Consider the following 21,314-nt stretch of genomic DNA (forward strand, 5'->3'; position numbering starts at 1 on the left):
TAGCAGTGTTTGTGATCCACATGTCACGTTTCACCAGCAGCTAAAGAATACTGACTATGATTTAACTACACAGAGGAGGTTTGTGTTTTCTAAAAGTGTCTTGCTGACATGTCTTGTTGGTGCGGACTGTTTTTACGAGGACCGACCGTGAGGTCGTTTTGAACCACCTGCGTCTCAGAAAGCATCAAAAGCTGAGTCCACATCACCAGCCTCCCATCTATGGAAAGAAGTCGATTTATGATGTGTCGGCTTCTCATTTGTCGCATCTATTTTCCTCCTCTAGACTTTTAATGGGCGATATTTGATGGACAAAGCAACCAGATGAAAAGCCGGAGAAAGTAAATGAGGGAGGGATGGAGAAAGCAGCTGATGTTAGGGAGTGACAGAAAAAGAAAGAGGGAGGGAGATGAGGAGAATAGAGACTCATCAGGACAAATTCAACTGCCTTCTTTCTCCCTCAGAGCTCTCTCTTCCCTCTTTCTCCCAGCGACCCGAGGCTGAGATCAACAGATGAGGTGAGTGAAGCTTACTTTTCTTTTCAGCTCCCCTCGCTTCCTTTTATTCTTGCATCTGTGTGACCTCACTGACTCTGAATTTAACAACCAGATTCACCTGAATAGTCTGCCAACACTCTAACTTCATTTTTATTGTGCTCGCTAACCATAATGATAAAAAAAAATTACACCAATTTGTTAACCCACTTCTCTTCTTAATTGTTTTCCTGCTGTTTCGCAAGTAAAAAATTTAGGGCCGAAGGAACAAAGATGAATTCATCATCGCCTGTTAACCGAAAATGTCTGCCAAACATGCAAACTTGATGCTTTATTTATGTGTGAGAACGTTTTTATGGTGGTGTTTATTTGCTCTCTGTGTCTGTACGCTAAATACATGCAGCAAAGCTTGAGGGTTTGCGGAAAGCCAAAGTTTCCGTTGGCTGGATGGAGCAGCTACTTTTAGCTCTGGTTATTACAACGTTCAGAGCGAAAGACCGCGGGTCCCACTGCCTCTCGGGCTGGCCGTGTCCGCTGAATGGCTCTGACTTTGCGTGATGCTTAAGACATCAGTCAATCGTTGCGTTTACACCATGGAATGTGCCGTGAGTGAAAGAAGATCAGACTGTAATGATATGTTTTCAAGGGTTATAGATTTTTGACATTTTTGTGGTGATCTTTGTATGTAGCCTAAAGCTATCAACCAGTGAGTGTGACATCAGAGATGGCAAGGTTCCATCCTGGGATTTCAAAGTAAAATATTTGGACTCTTTACACATAACCATATCTCACCTGTTTCTCATTTATTTATTAAAAAAAACTACTTCAATTATACCTATTACTTTCGCAGTTGTATATAATAATAAATTGAGGACACAAAACAGCACGTACTGAAAAGTTACTTTCTTGAAAAAAGTGCCTTGTTTATGTGGACTGCTCTGCAATTAAAGTACATTTTTATAAAAGATATCTAGTTGCGACATAACTCTTGGCGAATTGATGCACTTTAAGTCTTTTCTGTTACAAAAACAATGTTTATAAAGTTATTCTTTATTGTAAGTTGATCTACATTACTTTCTTTTTTCTTTCTTTAATGTTAACAAGGATACAATGTTATGCTGACTTAAAATAATTCCATAGACAAATACTTCAAATCACTTTCAGAGATGGCGGAGAAAATAAATGAGAAGCACTGCTGGAGTCTAGTGTTGCGTTGTTTGAAAACATCTTCTCCTCTTGTCTTCATGATCCAGGATGTTGGGCTTCACCTCCCTATTCCATTTCCTCCTCCTGATGCTTCCCCTCTGTCCCGCGCCGCTGTTTGCCCAGGAGGTGCTTGTACGTCTGGCAGGCATGGGCCACCGCAGTTCACACGAGGGGCGTGTAGAGGTTTTCTACAATGGCGAGTGGGGAACAGTGTGCGATGATGAGGTCGACCTGAACTTGGCCAACGTATTGTGCCGCCAGCTGGGCTTCGAGCGGAGCTTCACCTGGGCGCACAGCGCCAAGTACGGTGAAGGACAAGGTACTGTCAGTCTGTGAACCCGCTCTTGGCTGCCTACTTTTGATCTAAGGCCATGTTGTGATCTCTGTGTCCAGGTCGGATCTGGCTTGACAATGTGCGCTGCAAGGGCACAGAGCTTTCCATTGCAGAATGTCAGTCCAATGGTTGGGGCATCAACGACTGCACCCATGCAGAGGACCTTGGTGTCGTATGCAGCCCTCAGAGGAGGCCAGGGTTTCCCCCAGCAGAGGAGCCTCACTCCACATCGCCCTCCAGAAGCCAGCCAAGAGAAAGAAACCCACGCCCTCAGTCTCCCCCAAACCACATCTCCTCCTCTCTAGGAAGAGGCCATCAGATCGCTCTCCATCGCAACCCCACAAACTCCCGTCAGAGCAGACTTTCACCCCAGGAGAACGGTCACGAGATCCAGATCTTGCGGCGGAATCGGGTCACCTCCAGACCCAGCCAGCCAACCAATTCCGGGCTGCCGCAAGGACACCAGCTTCCGTCGAGTCTGGCAACTGGAGGGAGCAACAGACAGAGACAGGAGACCTCGAGAAGAGAGGCTGAGACGCAAGAGAACAGGCAGTCACAGCCACGCTCCCAGCCCCCACCGGATCGCCGTCCTCAGCCTGCCAGTCTCAGCGGGAACCACGTTGACCCTGAGTTGGTCTACCCTGATATGGACCATGACACAAACACTCACTCAAGTCAGGTAAAAACCAACACACTTTGACACACTTTCATATTCACACACAGGGTATTGTTCACTCTATGATCCATCACTCGGGTACCCAAACGTCTCATTGGATCGGTGGTTACAGTATGTTTCACTGAAGAACCAAAACTGTCCCATAGCACCATCGATTGAAACAAACAGGCCCAATTCTTTGGAAGAACGCTTGGTTATTTTGTGGGTTTTTTTTGACGTTGTTTGGTTAGTGATTCCTGTAATGACTGAAATCTTAATGGCACCATAAACAACACTCTTTTCTGGTGATTGACTTCCTGCTTCAATTGTAAAGGAGATGATTACAGACACAACAGGGCCTCTTATCACCTCATCTGGGTTTTGCTCTTCACGATATGTTTCACTCTCACGTGAGTTAGATGGTATCAGCTAGAGAAGCGTCTGTCACACCTTCTACCAAAAGCTTGCCAGTCATTTGTGATCTCTCCTTTGTGTTGCACAGGGGTCTGAATGGACCCAGTTGGAGGAGGCCCGTCTCAGGCCTGTGCTCTCCAGCAATCATGGCGGCCTGGTGTCGGAGGGAGTGCTGGAAGTGAAGCATGCTGGGAGATGGCGTCACGTGTGCAGCCAAGGTTGGGACCTCCGCAGCAGCCGTGTCGCTTGTGGCATGTTAGGCTTCCCATCAGCCGAAGGATTCGACCAAAATGCCTACAGGTATTTCTGTGGAAGTCACTGAGTCTAGATCAAACAGTGTGTGTGTGTGTGTGTGTGTGGTTGAGAAAGGATGGGAAAGTGTGGTGCCCTGGTAGCCAGCGCATTAGGCAGGCTTGTGTCCAGACTTTTGTTCCGTGCCCCCTGTAGTTGAGGTTGGCCGCAGATGCTGTTAGTTCCACCACAAATGACCTGACATGTCCGTACAGGCCTGATATTTTAGGCCCCCATGTTATTAATGTCACAGGAACTCATGGAGTGTGTCTGCTCATGAAAGATCTCTTACATCGCGTTTAATTTCATATAATTAAAAAAAACTACTGGAAAGACTCAACAACCACATTTTTAAAAATCTATCAACTGTTTACTATTACTGGCTAAAAAAAGTGCTGTCCACAAAGCATCACCTAAAGTGGGAGGAGCCTAAAGCGGCATGAGCTAGAGGAGAAGAGTTGGGACCAGCAGGTTGAGGGTGTGAGCCGTAGTGGCAAATGCCTGTGCTGCTATCAGCACACGTGGACGCACAGATTCAAGTTTACTGTAGCACCATTGGGAAGATGTTTTTGGGGCCAATCTTCACTCTACTATATGCCGGCGCTGTCATCAGCCTAGACCAGAGGTGGGCGATTACATTTCCTAAAGGGCCACATTAGAAACTGTAACGGTTGTGAGGGGCCACCATCAAAAGAAAGACAGCGATGACTACAAAACGTGACGGAAAAAATCCCAAATATGTACTTTAGTAACAAGGACAAAATGAACCTATGGAAATGAAATGCAAGGATCTTAATAGTGTAAATACGCCATGAAACCTTTTGAAATATTTCATTTTATATGCACTTAATTTGAATATAAATCAACTAAGGAGCAGTCTTTCAAGATTTAAAGGCATTTTATTTCAAAATGTATTTTCAGTATTCCTTCAATGTATTTTGAGGAACAGGAAAAACACAAAATGGCCAATGAAAAGAAGATATGAACATGTGATATTTACTGCTGAAGTGGTGGTGGTGACTAAAGGAGAAAGAACAAAAAATGATTATTATAATTTTAGTCTGACGTCAAACGGGCCACAAAAACACAGGCATCGGGCCGCATATGGCCCCCAGGCCGCACTTTGCCCAGGTCTAGCCGTAGTCCTTGATCAGCACCAAATACAGGTTCTCCTTTGCTGGTGCAGTTTGTTGCAGGATGATCTACTTCACCAAAACCCAAAAGGAAGTTCTAAAAATCAGCACCGCCAAACTTGCTTACCAAGATCCTTGCGATCAAGTGGAGTACAAGAGATTTCACGCACTGACAGCAGCTCAGTGAGTCACATGGAAATAACCGTCTTCGTGGGATTTAATCCATTAAACCAACAATGCATTTTTCATTGGTACTTACCGTAGACAGGTTTGCATTTCCAGCTATATTTGTCGAAGAGACACAGGAGCAGAGTCATTTACTCATGTTCTGATGGTTTATGAGGATGAATCCGACTCTCAAGTCTATCTTGAGCTCTAAATACCCCCCAAGCACCTCCGCAGACCTTCAAAGCCCTTAAGTACATACCATCAGGACCTCAACACACACGTACGGGTACATCCCTCCCACCAGCCTCACAGCAACAGCACCTACATAAACCGTACTCCACGTGTGCACACAAGTTTAAACGCAGACAACACAACACACTTGTGCGCCTTAAAAACACTGGGCTCTATGTGTGTCCATCTGTCTGCCCGCAGAGGGCTTTTTACAGCTTGGCTACCAGGACATCTGCACTGACCACCGATGGTCTCTCCGTGTCACCAATAATGCTGCCTTGTGTTCTACACTGAATAGTTGCAGCGCTTCCCACTGGCCAGATGATACTATGTCTTATCACCTTTGGGAGTGCTGTCATATAAACGTGTTTGAAACCTGTATCCCATGTGGATTTCAACGTCAACACAGACAGCTCAGATCAACTCTGATGCCAGAATAAATGCCACATTTCAATTCTACGAAAATCTGCGCCGCACATTGACCCAACCGAAGAATGTTTGCTTGTTTCTGAGTAAACCCGACACGTCTATGTGGGAGATGAACCGACGGGACATTTTTGCATCCCTGCCATCTCCAATAGTGAAGCGCTGGTAATGTTGGTGTGTTTGGACTAATTTTTCTGTGTGGCTTGTGTTTTGGTCCTTGATTCCTGTTAATAAATCTAAAGATGCCGAGACCCACTTGGTTAGTTCCCCAACACAAACCTTCTTCTGTCATCTCATTTCCTTCTACCTTTTTTCCATATTTTTCCAGAGGAGCAAAGCTCAAACACTCATCTTTATAGGTCCTGATAGCGACATGCTCTGGTGAACTCGTATTTGATGTTGTTTTCAACTATGTGTACTGTGTGTAAGAGCTGGCAGGCCTCATAAAGTGTCCGCATTGGCACCCCAGGCCTTGAGTTTGGCACCTGTAAACCTCAGGGTCATCTAGTGCAGAGGCTCTTAACCTTTTTGATCTCGGGATCCACCTTTCCCAGAACAAATGGGCCCGGGGCCCATTCAAGTAATAGAACTGATTCAAGACTCTTGATTTCATTTGTAGTCACTCACCATATTTAATTTACTTACACGTAAACAAACGCAAACCTTGTGAAATGACATGAAACCATGTGATCATTGCAAAGATATCTGTCATCGAAAAGTCCAACCAGCAGAAGAACCAGGTGCAAGTCATGTTCGTCAAATGTACTAAAGAAACAAAGGAAAAAAAATTGAAACATTCATAAAATTCTAAATATAATAAAACCATGTCTAAATATCATAAAATAAAAATAATTGATTTTATTTGAACTCCAAACAAGGTATCAGTAAAGTCTAAATAAATGTACCACCATTTCAAAACTGCTTCAACAGGTGCTTTCTTTATCATTTTTTTTCTTTTCAAGAACTTTCAAGAACTCCGATATGCAGCTGTCAAGTCAATTCAGTGACACACTACCGCCACCATACATGGCTAATGTATTCAAACTGAGCGCCCTCACGGCCCAAAGGTGTAAAACAACAAAAACATTTAGCGGCCCTCTAGGGGGCGCTGGCTGCCCAACCACAGGCCCCTAGAGGGCCCTATGGTTAAGAATCACTGATCTAGTGACCACTGAAAGAGTTCTACAAAACAATTCTGTCTGCTCTCTGTCAGCAGCATAACATTGGATGTCAGGAAAGCAGTGCGCTGGAGTGAGTCACAACTTCTGGTACCAAACATACGGGAATTTGACCTAAAAGAGTGGAACAGTCGCAGATATGCTCTGATCAAATTAGCTGCTGGGCCCAAAGGAAAAAAATGTGGCCCTTCTGTTTACAACTCTTTGCTTCACATTGCTAAACCAGGAGGGAGTCAGTGACTTTCATCTTTACAACATTGTATCTTTTCTGAAGCAGTTTCACTTCTACAAATTTGCCTTTGAGTTTTATAAACAGTCTGATCACTCTTTCATGGATTCTCTCCAGTAATGTGCTACATGTCCAATACAAGACCACCCAGAACCTTTTTTAATAAGCAAGACACAAGACAAAGGAGTTGGTAGAGCCTGGTTTTATGTCCAAAAGAACCCTTCTTATATGGCTTTGTGTTCTATTGAGCATCTAATTCTGGCTGAGTTGTCCCACATGAACCTGCTTCACCCCCGCTGCTGTGTCAGCACTCCCTGTGGTTGTTTTTACTGACACTGCCTTTGTCTCTCCCTCTTACCAGATGTTAAAATACTCTTCATGTTACTTTTGATTCAGTTTCGCATAGCTCACTCTTCATCTGCGTCTCACCTCCCATGGCTGCTGTTTCAACAGACTCCTGTCTTGGAGGCAATTATGTTAAAGCCCACATTTGATGGAAAGTGCATCATTACGACCCCTTAAGTTGCAGGAGAAGGATCTTTCTGTCTGCGCCGAGTCGGTGTGGCAACCTGAGTGAGCCAAGTGTTCCAGCCAGGCAGCTTTGCAGTCATGCAGGATAATGACAGGTTATCTCCAGAAAGTCAACTCCTCTCTCCACTGTGGCTTATGCTATTGCGTGGTCCAAAAAAAAAAAAAAAACCTGGCATACGACAAAAGAAGCTGGTTGAGAGGATTTACTAATCGGGTCAGAACCTGTCTGCTGTGTCAAGCGATTTTCGGTGAAAGGATAGCTGTCTTGCATCCTGCAGCGCCTGGGAGGCAGCGGTTCCCTGTCTGTCTGAAGTCGTGCGACTGCTTATAAACGCTGGCCAGTTAACAGAGGTTTTCTTCTGACATCACCCTGCTACCCAGCACGCGCTCATTAATTAAGACAAGAGGTTTAAAGGGCTTTGTTTAAGCCCAGGCAGGGCAGGGAAAGTGGATGCGCACGTGCATATTTGCTTGTCTGCTGTGTGTGAGTTAACATGCTACTGCCTAACCACACTGCAGACATAGTCGAGCAGAGCTGGCAATTATATGGGCCAAAGTCACCACCTCCTCCTTCTGCTCAACATCATCCTCCTTGCGAACTACCGCTCTTTTACCATCTCACCAGCTTAGCAACCCTTCGTGACCATACTGAGGATCTGCTCCAAACAGTTCCGCAGGTAAATCACAAGCTGCGCCTCTTGTGATAAAATGTCATCGCTACAGCGAGGGAAAATGGCTTAAGTTTCACACCGAGTCTGGTCATTCATCATCATGTGACTCAGTCAAGTCACATTTTGTCAGCATGGTAACACTCCTTTCTGTCTTACAGACACTTTCCAGACTGCTTTTGTGAGCCAGTCTTCTTATTGAATTCAACATTTTCATCATGTTGTTTAAAATTCCTGTTGTGTGCGATCACAGTGTCGAGCAGGTCCCTTATTCTGCCTTCACTCAGTCGACCTTTATTCTCTCCTCATGTGTCTGCACTGCCAGGATTCTCCTGTGCGCTTATTGCAGGCAGCATTAGAGCTGAAGAAAGCTGTGATTTTCCCAGCGGAGTGAGAGTTTACTGCTGTTTTTGTGAAATAAGGGATGGACAATAACTTATCGTACCTCTGCGGTGTTTGACAGCCGACACCCGCGTGTGACAGCCGTGGAGAGTGTGGTGGACTGTGGTTCACGAGCGAAGTTTTAAAGCTATTTTTAATACAGGAAACCTTTGATAATGACACTAGTCGCCTCTGAGTTTTATTTTATTACATGGAGTGGTCCTCATAGGTTCTTTGACGCGGTTGCTGCCTTGGTTCACATCAACACATGCAGGTCTCCTGCTGCGCTGGTGCCTCGGTGAAACACCGTGGAGAAAATAGTTGGATATTGGACGGACATCCGCTCTGGTATTGGTGGCGGCGTCCTCTTCTGCGTCCCCATTAGGGTTCACTGATCGCGGACACACTCTCACAGGCAGCGCTAATGCTACACCCAGGCATGAGTTAGGGACCATCAACAAATTCTTAAACGGTCAAAGTATTAGTGAAATCTTCAATAAGGCAAAGAAAAACAACGTTTTAGGAAAGAGAATTGTGAAAAGGTTTTTCATCACACAAGAGAAAGGACTGACAGTTTGTATCATGATTTCGTGGACAGAATATGACTAAATGATCATTTATTCAAAGGGAACTGATACTGGACAAATGCATTCCATACATATCCCGATGTCTAATCTCTTTTCAGGAAACTTTGGGACTCAAAGATGGCTGATCCGTCATCAAGGTAAAACAACATGAGTTATTTTCTTATTCAATTTTATCATTACATGATCAGTATGGCAGATAATGGGACTGAAATGTGTCTGCTTCCACGAAGACTGCGGGCCTTGACCAGTAAAAAGGCCTACTGGGTGGAGAAGGTGCACTGCCAGGGCAACGAGATCTCCTTGTCCCAGTGCAAGACTCAGCTGTCCATCCCCAGGAGTGCCTCACCATGCCATGGAGGCATGCATGCAGTGGTCCGCTGCGTCCCTGGATCCCAGTTCTCCCGCTACGGCAGAGCACCTGCCCCCCCCACGGTACCGGTGAGTCTCCAGTTGGTTAAATTTGGGTCTAAATATCTCGCAATGAATGTGGGTTTCTTGCAGCCTGTCGTGCGACTCAAAGCCGGGCCCCGTCTGGGCGAGGGTCGTGTGGAGGTGCTGAAGGAGGGGAAGTGGGGAACCGTGTGTGATCACCTGTGGGACATCACTGCTGCCAGCGTGGTCTGCAGGGAGCTGGGCTTCGGGACGGCCAAGGAGGCACTTACCAGGGCTCAGCTGGGACAAGGTGAGAGGCGACAGCAACACGACACATGAACCACGACAGACACAAGACACCTGCCTATTCAAAAAGTCTCTGTGATCAACCTCGTCTATTCAGACTAAACATGTTCCAAGATAAATGCCTGTTTAAAAACTCATCTTGATTCATGGACACCGTACTCAAATAAACCCAGAAAAAATGTTTACATCTCTGCTTACTGAGGATTTCGACCCATGACCAATTACACCAGAGTAAACTGAGCTGCAATGTCCCAGCGGTCCAAACAGTGGCACGCGCTGTGGTCAAAACAAACATATGGGATGTGAACATTTCACACAGCTTTGATGTCAGGCACTCAAGCGTGAGCAGGAACAAACATCCAGAAGATTATCTGGGCTTTTGTTGTGGGCTGGGAAATGTAGCCATGAAAGTGTCCAACAAAAACACTTTTTGCTTGGAAGTAAACACAACATTCACACAAGTAGTTAGTGCCATTATTTTTTTTCTGACCGTGCTCTGTAATCTCATTCATTTCCTGCCATTATCTCAGCACAGACCATGTCCTTCAATTCATTCATGGAAACAGACTGTAACATTTAGGGCGCTGTTAAAGTAGGTGCAATGGTGGATGTTAAAATAATATAGGCCACAGGCAAAATGTCAAAACGCAGTCTTGTGGCTGATTCAGATTTTAGACCAGTTAGAGCTGGTGCTACAGTCAGTTCATATAATGAACACGAGTGACCTCATTGACACGACAGTAATGGCTGTCTGGACTCACACGTGTGTAATCTTTTTGATTTAAAAGCCCGTGACATTAGACTCTGACAATGTCTCCACCAGACCAGACACATTATATTAAAGTCAACCTGAATTCAAACAAAATCTCAGTGTTGCTATTTCCAGCTCGAGGGTTGGGTCTTTTCTTTCTGGAGTTTGTGTTCACCCAGTGCTTGTTTCCTGCTGGCACTATGGTTTCCTCTCGCTGTCCAAAGATTGATCAACGATTCTAAATTGTCCGTAGTTGTGAGCAGTTGGACTGCTGACCCCAGAAGGGCACCTCTTGCTGGGATAGGAACCAGCCCTCCTCACCTTAACAATTTGTTTCAGTCATGATGGTTTCACCTGAGAAAATTCCAAAAGCCTTGCTTGGGTCTAACCTCTCTGGATGATATGTGGCAGCGGTTCTTGTCTCCACTGGGTGACTGAACTCCTAACCTTATCGCCGAGCAGACTTTTAGCTAGGAGGGCGTCTGCAAAACATGGAAAAATGGACGCCCTATTCTCGACCGTAGCTTGGCCGCCAGATTATGCCGGTATATGGCGGCATCAGGCATCATGTTTTGCAGACACCCAGACGCCCTCCTCGCAAAAAGCATGTCTCCAAGTGTCTCCTTGTTCTAGGAAAGTATTGTGGTCAACAAATTCAGCTTCGCCTGGGCCAAATTACGTCGTGCTTGCATGGGTTTAATCTGGGCACTCCAGTTTCCTCCCACAGTCCAAAACATACAGAGGTTGATTGAGACCCATAAATTGTCTTTAGGTGTGAGTGAATGAATGAATGATAAAGGCACAGCTTATGAATGTAATCCAGTGTATTTAGATAAGATGGTGTGAACATAAAGATATTGCTTCATATGAATTCACATGAAGGCTGAAGCTCTGTAACAAGCGACTCAAATCTGTTTCATGTCGTGGTCTTTTGTGTGTGTCCTGCTGAAGGAACATTTGATGGCAATGCTACAAAAAGCCTATAAAAAGTTGTTCTGGACTGAAAAGTTTGAAGAGTAAAATGTACCTTTCAAGAGTCGTGGGTGGCAAAGTTGCGCCAAAGTGACCTAAATCCAGACTTGTGACATCATTGAGTATTTACAGCCAAATTATAGGGCTTTATTGGGCTCTGGCACCGGCCACACACAGGCACCAAATATACAGCAAACGTGTTTCCTTCATTTGGACATTTTGGTGTCTTAATAGTGTCGGACCCCAGAGCGCTGTATAGCTCTGGCTGTGCTGTCCTTTAAGAGAGATCATTCACTAGGCTCCAGTTCAGAGCCACATCAGAGGTCAGGATCTTCTCTGAGCTTTTAATTTCACACTGTGGACAAGCGTGGCCACGAAGTCGTGAGGTTCAATGGACTCTTTTGAACCCTGAGTGTTTGCATGTGAGCAGCTCAGTCAGCTGAGATCGTTCTCCATCTGTAGGCACCGGTCCGATCCACATGAACAGTGTCCAGTGCACAGGCAGAGAGAAGTCCATCACGGAGTGTCAGTACAGACCAGTGCCACTGTACACGTGTAAACACAACCAGGATGTGGCAGTCCGCTGCAACACTCCCAACGTCGGCCTGCGAGCTACGGTAAGGAAGCGACAGAAGGAGTGCGATCGAGAACGCCTGTTTTAAGTTGTTCCTTCTGACACTTTCAGGTGCGTCTAGCTGGAGGCCGTGGGTCTTCCGAGGGCCGAGTTGAGGTCCTGATGGAGGTGGGCGGAGAGAAGCGCTGGGGGTCCGTCTGCAGTGAGAACTGGGGAATCAATGAAGCCATGGTTGTCTGTCGCCAGCTGGGGTTAGGATTCGCCTCCACTGCTCACCAGGTGAATGACTGAACAAAGTGTTACACAAGTTTCGTCCTCCGCTTTTATGGTCTTTTTTTCCGACGTACTTTCTCTCTCTGTCCGGCCTGTTGTTGCTGAGCCCGCGCTGTGTTATTACTGAGGCCTGAGGTAATTACAGGCTTCGCAAACGTCCACTTCCAGTGCACTGAAAATAAAAAGAGGGAACGTGAGGCGAGGAGAGATCGGCAGAAATTCTCAGCGCAAACAAGATGGAAATAGAACTGTGCATGGAAAGGGCAGGTCATTTAAAGGGACTGCTGGGAACGTTTAACTGGTAGTTTTATAAATCGTGAAGAGTGGAAAATGCATAGTGATTCTATGAGAAACACTAGCTTTGCATGTGTGGGAGTTTCTGGCTGCAGGGCTTTAACTGTTGTGGCGTGTGTTCCCTGCAGGAGACTTGGTACTGGCCCGGCTCAAGCGATGCCAGGGATGTGGTTCTCAGTGGAACCCACTGTATCGGCACTGAGATGTCCATCCAGCAGTGTCGCAGGAACACACACGTCTACTGTCCCAGAGGAGGAGACGGCCGAGCTGCTGGAGTCACCTGTGTGGAGAGTGAGGCAAAAAAAATGTCCAATTTACGCGTGGGGGAAGGCTGGACTTACACACTCACACATACTTACACACGTGTGTAGTTGAACAAATAGGGGAAAGTGTTGTTTTTGGCCTTCCCATGTCCGGAGCCAGTATCTGGAGGCTGAAGCCAAGACAAGGTAGAGCGAGGGAAGTAAAGTCCAATACGCCAGAGCACTTCAGGAGAAAAATCATAAGCTGAGACATAGAAATTAAAGACATTTTAGTATGAAGGTTTAGTCATAAAGAAATGACAAAGTGAATAAATATACAAGCATGGTCTTTGTTTTGCCTGTGAGGAAGATTGTTTATATCACTTCCAAAATAACTGAATATACGCACATTATTAATGTATAATATAAGACTAAGAAGAGAGTAAGAGGGTCTCCAGTTTGGGTGCTGTCGAACCTTACTAAACTAGACTTCTGTATTCCGACAGCTGCTCCTGACCTGGTCCTGGATGCCCAGCTTGTCCAGGAGACAGCCTACCTGGAGGACCGGCCGCTCCATCTGCTGACCTGCGCCAACGAAGAGAACTGTCTGTCCTCCTCAGCAGCCAGGATGAATTGGCCGTACGGACACCGCCGCCTGCTTCGCTTCTCCTCCCGCATCATGAACCTCGGTCGGGCGGATTTCAGACCCCGGGCCAGCAGAGAGAGCTGGACCTGGCACCAGTGTCACAGGTCAGATCGCCACATGTACATATCTCAGCACCACCATGAAGTCTTTTTCCTGTCAAACGAACCAAGTCTCACCCCAAATCTACCACAAACGATGACTCGAAAATTCAGTTTCACAAATGGTTACAGTGGAATATTTTCGTCCTCTGGGCTCGTAACTTGCATAAGCCTGTTATTTGATGCAGTAAACACGAGCCTGCCTTCACCCAAAGAGGGCAATGTTTACAATAAACACGGACCTCATTGGTTAGCTGCTTGTAACTTCTTATCTCAGTGGTTGTGGGTTTACATCCTAAAATGAGAAAAAGGGCACAGCTCAGTCTTTTCTTGCAGCCAAAATCACTACCTCTACAACCAGCAAACATATGCTTTGTTCCTCAGTGCCAGAAGCTTCTGCTGTGGGAGACTGTCTTTGGTAACTAGTCACTGGAGATGAGTACACATTTGTGTATGTAATTGTGTACGTCTATAGACTGAATGGCAGAGTGACTTGTTGCAATTCCGCCCACTCTTCTGAAGAATGGATGGTAAACAGTCAGGGTCATGGGCATCCAAGGGTTGCTGGTGAGCCACAGACCAGCTAGGTCGCTTTCCACGGCCAATAAAAACCAACCACGGCACGTAATGGGAACGAGTCCAGCTGACAAGCCTGTGTGGCCCAGATCAGCAAGGTTTCATCTTTATTTCATCTGGTTCAATTCCACCCTCGTAGTGGGCCATTGGCCAGCTCATGACCCACACGCTGGTTAGTAGGTTTCCTTCCTTGGAATCCTTTCATTGCATACTGACGTCTACAGGCAGCACAGAGACCTTCTGGTACTGGACATAGTGCAGCTTCATGACAAGAAAAATGCTCGTGGGGCGAACTTGAGAGTGAAAAGTGTTTACGTGTTCATCTTGTTTATTGCGTTTTCTAGGCACTACCACAGCATCGAGGTGTTCACCCACTACGACCTGCTGACCCTTAACGGCACCAAAGTGGCTGAAGGTCACAAAGCCAGCTTTTGTCTGGAGGACACCTACTGCCCTGAAGGTAATGATAGCGTGTTCAGTATGGTGGACCACTAGAGGGCCTCGCCTTATGTCTGACTCATCGCAAACTTCATTTTTATGTTGTTGCCTCTCTGAGCTCACTGCTGAGGACCGCAACTCCTCACCATCCTTCTCACCAGCGCCCTCTACTGTCAGAGGTCACAGCGATTATGCTGTCGTCAGTCAGACAGACTCTTCTACTATCAGTTCTCTGTAACATTAAGTGGGCCTCTGACCATTTTCCTCCTTCACTGATGGTCTAAAGCCTGTCACCTATGACCTGCTTTCCAGGAACTCCAGGAGATCTGCCCCGTAATTGTCTAGCACAGACAACTTTAGTGAAGACTCACAGTAGACTCTTGCTTGATCTTGCTTGAGCCTCATGTCAATTGATCAGATGGTTCTATTCAACATAGTCTTTTGCCAAGTAAGTGGTTCAGTGCAGGGGTCCACACACACCTCATGCTTTCTGACGACTTTGCCATCAACTAGACACTGAAGCCAAGCTTTCACTGCTTCCTGGTTCCACTTCGGTTGACTTGAGTATGTGCTCTGTACGTGGAAGGACAGTGGGGGCGTGGCTTGTGTGATAGCGCTGAGAATCTGGTCTTCCTTTTTGAAAACTGTCGCACACTAGTCCACCTTGAAACTCAAGCATTAGTACTCACAAGTACTCACTGGAGTTATGCACTTCTGTGGTCCTTCTAGAGACCTGACCTAGTGATATACTGTATGCCTGCTTTATAACCAGGGCACCTGAAAGTGAGATGTGGTTGTTTTGGTGAATGAAAAAAAACTATTTTTACTGCAATTGCTCTGCTTTCATTCAACCTCCAGGTCTCCACAAGCGATATGCCTGTTACAACATGGGCCAGCAGGGTATTTCTGTGGGCTGCTGGGACACTTACCGCCACGACATCGACTGCCAGTGGATCGACGTCACGGATGTGCGGCCTGGCGAATACATCTTCCAGGTCAGGACTTTTGAGCTTCCCTTACCCCAAGAAAACAGCAGAAGCAGTTCAACAAAATCGCTCGAGTTATGACATCTAATTCAGATAAACGCTGCGATAAAAACAACTGTAATTTTAGCTAAATAGCTCTTGGCGCGGCCGTCTTGCACTCAGGTGTGAAGGTCGTTTATGGGTGTGTGCGTATTTAAGGAAAGTGAATCAAGTCTGGCTTGCGAAGGAACGTGCTATTACTCTGCCCTGTCACAGAAGAAACTGTCGGTCAGCACTTTGTGACTACCATCGGAGGCTTCATATATCAGAAGCCTGTACGTTGAGCGAACATGGGGATCAGCTGTAGCCAGGATAACACGACCCAGCTGCTCTTTGTGGTCGAGTGGCTCATAAATCCGCGCAAGATTTGGATGCACACTCATGTCTCCTGCAGCAGGGTGTTTCTTCTTTACTGCCGGGGCGGCAGACTTTTTTTAGGAGCGCACATTTAAACCCATGAGTCACGTCCACCTCAAGCTTGATGACTCCTGATTGCTCTGCAAATCCGCCACACAGCCTCAGTCTTTTACGGGACAAGGAGCTTTATTGTACGTGGAACCGCACGTGCGCTTTTTCAGCCACATTATTACAGTCGCTTTGAAGCGAGCGGCGCGAGTGTCACCGTGCCGCGCTAAAGCAGCATCATTAGCTCGCCTGTAACAAGAGAGCGAGCCAGAATTCTTATGAATGAGAGTCCCACTCGTGCACACGCCGTGTCCGTCACCGGCCTTAAAAGATTAAAGCGGCTTTATAATGTTTATAAAAATATAATGGTGTCACTTTATAGAACGTGCGGTGAGGTGTTTGATGTGTACATCAGGAAAGTTCATTTAGGTGCTTTTCTTGTCGACGGCAGACAGGGTGGAAAACATCTAGCCATGGCAACCCAGCCTGGCTGCAGGCTAATGATAGCCTGCCAACCCAAAACTGTCATCTGCACCTCTGGATGCCTTTTTCCCTACGGAGTGATAACAGGGGAAAGTGATGTCATGGGCACCTCCATACTATTTATCATATAGGAAAGGCTGGAAGAATAATCTCGAGGCTTCTCAGGCGGCTGCTGGAAATCCACTAGTTTCCGAAACTGTCAGTGAAGACAGTCTCTGCTCTGCCAATTTGGATATTTAGCTTTGGAGGAGGTGGTAGTTTTTTTCTTGTTGCTTCTATGATGTAAGTTTTTAAGCTGGTCTTTAACTGAAAACAGCAGTCTGCTTGAGGAGAGCCGGACTCCCAATTACATCCTCCAGGGCGTCAGGGTTACTCTTATTCTGGCAGGTGGCACGTATGTGTCCGTGTGCACCCACAACACATCCTCTCTTGCGGCGCTTTCACACTGCAGCTTCTGTCTCGAGACAAAGCTCTTTCCGCTCAGAAGTCAGTCGGGTTTTGGCTGCAGACTTGATCCCGGCTGGAGAGCTGGACTTTGTCTCGGGTGGTGAGCTTCTCGCCTCAGGCGACTCAGCACGAGATGCCGGAAACTACGTGTACAGCGCGACTCCACACCTTCCACCACTCCTTACATCTTCGTTGTTGCTCTCTACGCCCGCCTTCAAACATGACTGAAGTAGAACCAGAACTGGTGTGTTTTCATTTTATAAAAGTAAGAAGCACTGCAAAAGAATCGCACAATATCCCACTCAGTTTTCATATCATGATATCGTCCTGCATTTATTGTAAAGTGCTTTTTTCAGTGCTTAAATACGTTTAATTTTTTAACTGAAATGATTTGAACTGTAGGTGGCAGTAGCACTCAGGAACTCATTTGCGAAACGCGCTCACAGCATGAAGAAGAGTTGGTGCCTGTGTTTCAGCTCTCACTACACAGGCAAATCCTTCAAAAGACTCAGATATGGTGTCGGTACCAAATGTACTGATGTGTCTTACCTGCCGCAGGATGATGAGGTCAGCAGATATGACTTTTTTTTCTTGAATGTTTTAATGAGGAATGTTTAAATGAAGGATTTGATGGCACTTTGTACCACATGCGTAACATTTATATCCGCAAAATACAATGTTTGTCAGGTTGCCAAGTATGTTCTTCTCCGCGATTGGTATCATATTTGGTATGAACCTTCATCCAATTACCTACCACTTCCTGGTTTGGCAAACCACATGTTGTGATTGGTTGACTTGTAAGGAGTGTTGTTTTGTGGCACAAGAATAAAATTATCTTTAGGTATGTATAACTGTCAGCTAAGGAGCTTTTGGTGCGATATACATGTCAACCAATCACGAAGCACGGTTCAGCAAACCCGGAAGTGGTGGGACCGATTCTGCCATATGTGACATCATCACCCCCCGCCAGGTAGGACACATTCTGTAAGCAGACAGATTTGGTACCTACCACGGGCCGCAGGGGAGGGTGTTTCCATCCCGGCACAAGCGCAGTCATGGGGGTGTGGCCTCAGTGATTTATTGACCAAGCACGTCTTGTTTTGAAAGTAGAACGCTGCCATTTCCCCTTCTGATTATTGGGGGAAAAGAAGTGGTCAGTAGGTTAATGTGATAATCCTAACCTGACCCGAGACATGTGGACTGGGTTTTGAAACCCTGAATGTTGCCTCACTGTTGAAACCAGGATAGGATTAAACGTTCTGGTCAGCAAAAGCTGACATGCACCAAAATGTTGTGATCGCTTCCTTTTGCAGTTTTGCTGACGCAGACAAACGCTGGTGATCGCATCACAACAACCAGAGGTGTGATGTGATGTTCTTCTTTAGCTTGTTAGCATCTCACAACCCACCTCCTCCCTGACTCCTCCAGGGTGCACCTTACTTTTCTCTCCACATGATTCTCAACGATTCATGCCCAAATCCTTTTGGCTCAGATGAAACTCAACGCCACTCTCGGCTCGGAGGCTGCAGCGCCGTCCACATGAACTGACTTGAAGCCACACCGTTAAAGCATTTCTGTCTGAAATATACTGACATTCCTCTAAAAGTAGATGCTCAGATTCCTGCTAATCGCGCCGCTGCTAAGCCCCTAATTGCTCCTGGGGAGCTGGGAGGCGCTGCCGCAGTTAGCGAGTCAACATAAAGTTAGCATGCGCTTCACGTTTTATGTGATGAGGCTTGGTGTTGTCCTCAGCCGCTTTACAGCGCCTGCCACTTACTACATTTGATGTTGTCAATCCAGAGTGTGTATATATATATATATATATATATATATATATATATATATATATATATATATATATATATATATATATATATATATATACACACACACACTCTGGAAAAAAAAAATTAATTAATTAAAAAAAAAATAATAATAATAATATATATATATATATATATATATATATATATATATATATATATATATATATATGTATATATATATATATATATATATGTATATATATATATATATATATATATATATATATTTTTTTTTTTTTTTACATTTACATTTACATTTTAGCAAATGACATTTACTGGTTCTTCTCTGTCACATGAGGTTTTCCAAGTGTGATCTGATGAAGATGGATCCAGGTATCATGTTCCTGCTCACATGTTTTGAATTTAAATAGTAACTTGAGATACATATTAAGCCTACAGAAAGTAGAAATTAATAGTTACCTGAATGTAACTTCAGTTCTATGAATATGTGTTAAGCCCTCATTATTGGTTTATCCACTTGGAGGCGCCGTCTTATACCTCAGACTCTCCGCCCACTGCAGAAGAAACTGGAGAAGCCTGACTTTCCCCCATGACAGCAGCTGAACTCTTGTGAAGCGTTTCTGCGCTCAAACCAACCTTTCAGAATTCTAGTACAGACACTGCAGCGTGAAGAGCAAACCTTCCTGACTGACATCATACCGACGTGTCTGCAGGTGGAGGTCAACCCCTCCTTAGACATGGCAGAGTCCGACTTCCAGAACAACGTGATGCGGTGTCGATGCAAGTACGACGGCGCCCGGGTCTACATGTTCGGATGTCACGCGGGTAAAGGTCACGTTCTCTCCCTCTCCATCTCCCTTTCGGCTCATGGTCGTCTGTTCGCAGGCGATGCCTACAGCGCCGAAGCGGAGGACCTGTTTGACCACCAACGGCAGATATCCAACAACTTCCTGTGAGCTGGGGATCATCGGAGAACAGATCCGCTGTTTGAAACTTCACAGAAGCTTGATGTGAGAACAGTGAACGTAGAGGATCAGAACTGTTCGGTGGGGACTTTAGTGCCAAGACCAGAGAGTGTTCCAGTCGAGGAGTCAACGGGAGAGTTTCTGTACTCAGTTACCAGTTAAAGTACTCGAGTAGTTTCACGCTATTCATCAGCAATGAGATCGCATTTCAGCATTTACACCAACGACTGTGTTTTTTTTTTTTTCCAAGTGAGAATTTCATTTCCACGGTGCTACTTTCACTCTCATGAATAAATAGTGTAATGTATTGCAATGTTTTGTCATGTACAGTTTTATATTACCTCTGCGGAGTCAGGTGCCTTAGTCCTCTAATTTATGCAGAATTGTGATGTCACATTGTGAGACGTGTCTTTTGTGCTGTTCATTTCACCACCACAAATGCTTCTTTTTGTTTGCTGGGATTCAGGTCGCGGCAGCAGCACTGCACGGTAGCAGACAAATAAACATCAGAATGAATGAGTACTGAGGCGTTGTTGTTTTTACAGAAACAGTATTTGTTCGCAGCAAAGAGTTGAGTTATTGAACACACACATATGAGAAACACAAGCACAACAGAGGGGTGTCCCCACGCCACTGGCTCGCGGGTGGCTCCTGTTGTTCAACTAATAATTGTGTGTTTGGCACCCAGCAGGCTGCTCTGTGGTGCCTCACCTCCGCGTCAAACCACGAGGAGGCGTGAGATTACAGGTCAGTTCGGATCACACACGACGACGGTGCGCGGCAGGGACACGGGCCACTGCGGACGGTAGCAGCTCCCAGGGAGGTCGTCCTGCTGCACCACAGGTTTCTGTCCCTTGCTCTCACACGGGCTGCAGCTGTACTGTCCAGGGCGATGGAGAGTGTGAGAAAGAGGCGAAGAAGCGGGTGCAGGCAGGATGGAATCATTGGAGAAAAGTGTCAGGTGTGATGTGTGACAAAAGGGTGTCGGCAAGGATGAAAGGGAAAGTGTCCAAAAGGGTGGTGAGGCCAGCAATGTTGTATGGTTTGGAAACAGTGGCACTGAGGGAAAGACAGGAGGCAGAGCTGGAGGTAGCAGAGATGAAGATGCTGAGCTTCTCTCTGGGAATGAGCAGGATGGATCAGGAAGCAGTAGATCAGAGGGACAGCACATGTGGCCAGGTGTTTAGGAGACAAAGTCAGAGAGGCTAGATGGAGATGGTTTGAACATGTACAGAGGAGAAAGAGCCAGTACATTGGTAGGAAGATGTTGAGGTTGGAACTGCCAGGCAGAAGGTGGAGAGGAAGGCCAAAGAGGAGGTTTATGGACGGATTCTGCTGTGTCGTCCCACATGCAACATTTGATTTGTGGTCCAAATAAGTATGTGTTTTCAAATGAATAAATAAAGAAATCATAAATTACGTGACAAACATGGTCGAAACGCACGTCATTATTTACCATTTAAACTGAGGTGCAGTATGTATAATCTCCCCATAGACTTCCATTCATTTATTTCCGATCTTAGGTGCCATGGATCGAAGGCATTGGAGACTTAGGCTCCCTATATATTGCATGGTAAATATTCTGAGCGCAGTGATCTTAAATGGACAACAGATGGCAGTAGCGCTGTGAAGGTCCAATGAGAGACGCTTGAGAGACGTGCTGAAGCAAGGAGTGAAGGAGGAAGACCTTCAAAACGTTGGAAAAATCCACAGTTTGACACCATGGTCACATGCAAG

The 21,314-nt window shown here is 45.9% G+C and overlaps 1 protein-coding gene across 1 annotated transcript; it reads left to right on the top strand.

Moving 5' to 3' along the window:
- The first annotated feature begins 412 nt into the window (after positions 1-412).
- On the top strand, positions 413-20,037 carry LOC128753961 (lysyl oxidase homolog 4-like). The gene is made up of 15 exons (XM_053856213.1): positions 413-515; positions 1,745-2,016; positions 2,091-2,710; positions 3,189-3,400; positions 9,022-9,060; positions 9,154-9,361; positions 9,425-9,605; positions 11,787-11,941; positions 12,010-12,177; positions 12,594-12,756; positions 13,214-13,457; positions 14,372-14,487; positions 15,324-15,460; positions 19,326-19,437; positions 19,498-20,037. The coding sequence occupies exons 1-15, from the start codon at positions 511-513 to the stop codon at positions 19,566-19,568; spliced, it is 2,703 nt and encodes a 900-aa protein (XP_053712188.1). The 5' UTR covers positions 413-510; the 3' UTR covers positions 19,569-20,037.
- The last annotated feature ends 1,277 nt before the right edge of the window (positions 20,038-21,314 follow it).

Source organism: Synchiropus splendidus, chromosome 2 (assembly GCF_027744825.2).
Source record: "Synchiropus splendidus isolate RoL2022-P1 chromosome 2, RoL_Sspl_1.0, whole genome shotgun sequence".
NCBI classification, from domain to species: Eukaryota; Metazoa; Chordata; class Actinopteri; order Syngnathiformes; family Callionymidae; genus Synchiropus; species Synchiropus splendidus.

Excerpts from the sequence above, each read along its gene's own strand:
- LOC128753961 (XM_053856213.1), top strand. Across the intron at positions 12,178-12,593 it reads TCGCCTCCACTGCTCACCAG|GAGACTTGGTACTGGCCCGG; the intron begins GTGAATGACTGA and ends TGTTCCCTGCAG. Across the intron at positions 12,757-13,213 it reads TGGAGTCACCTGTGTGGAGA|CTGCTCCTGACCTGGTCCTG; the intron begins GTGAGGCAAAAA and ends GTATTCCGACAG.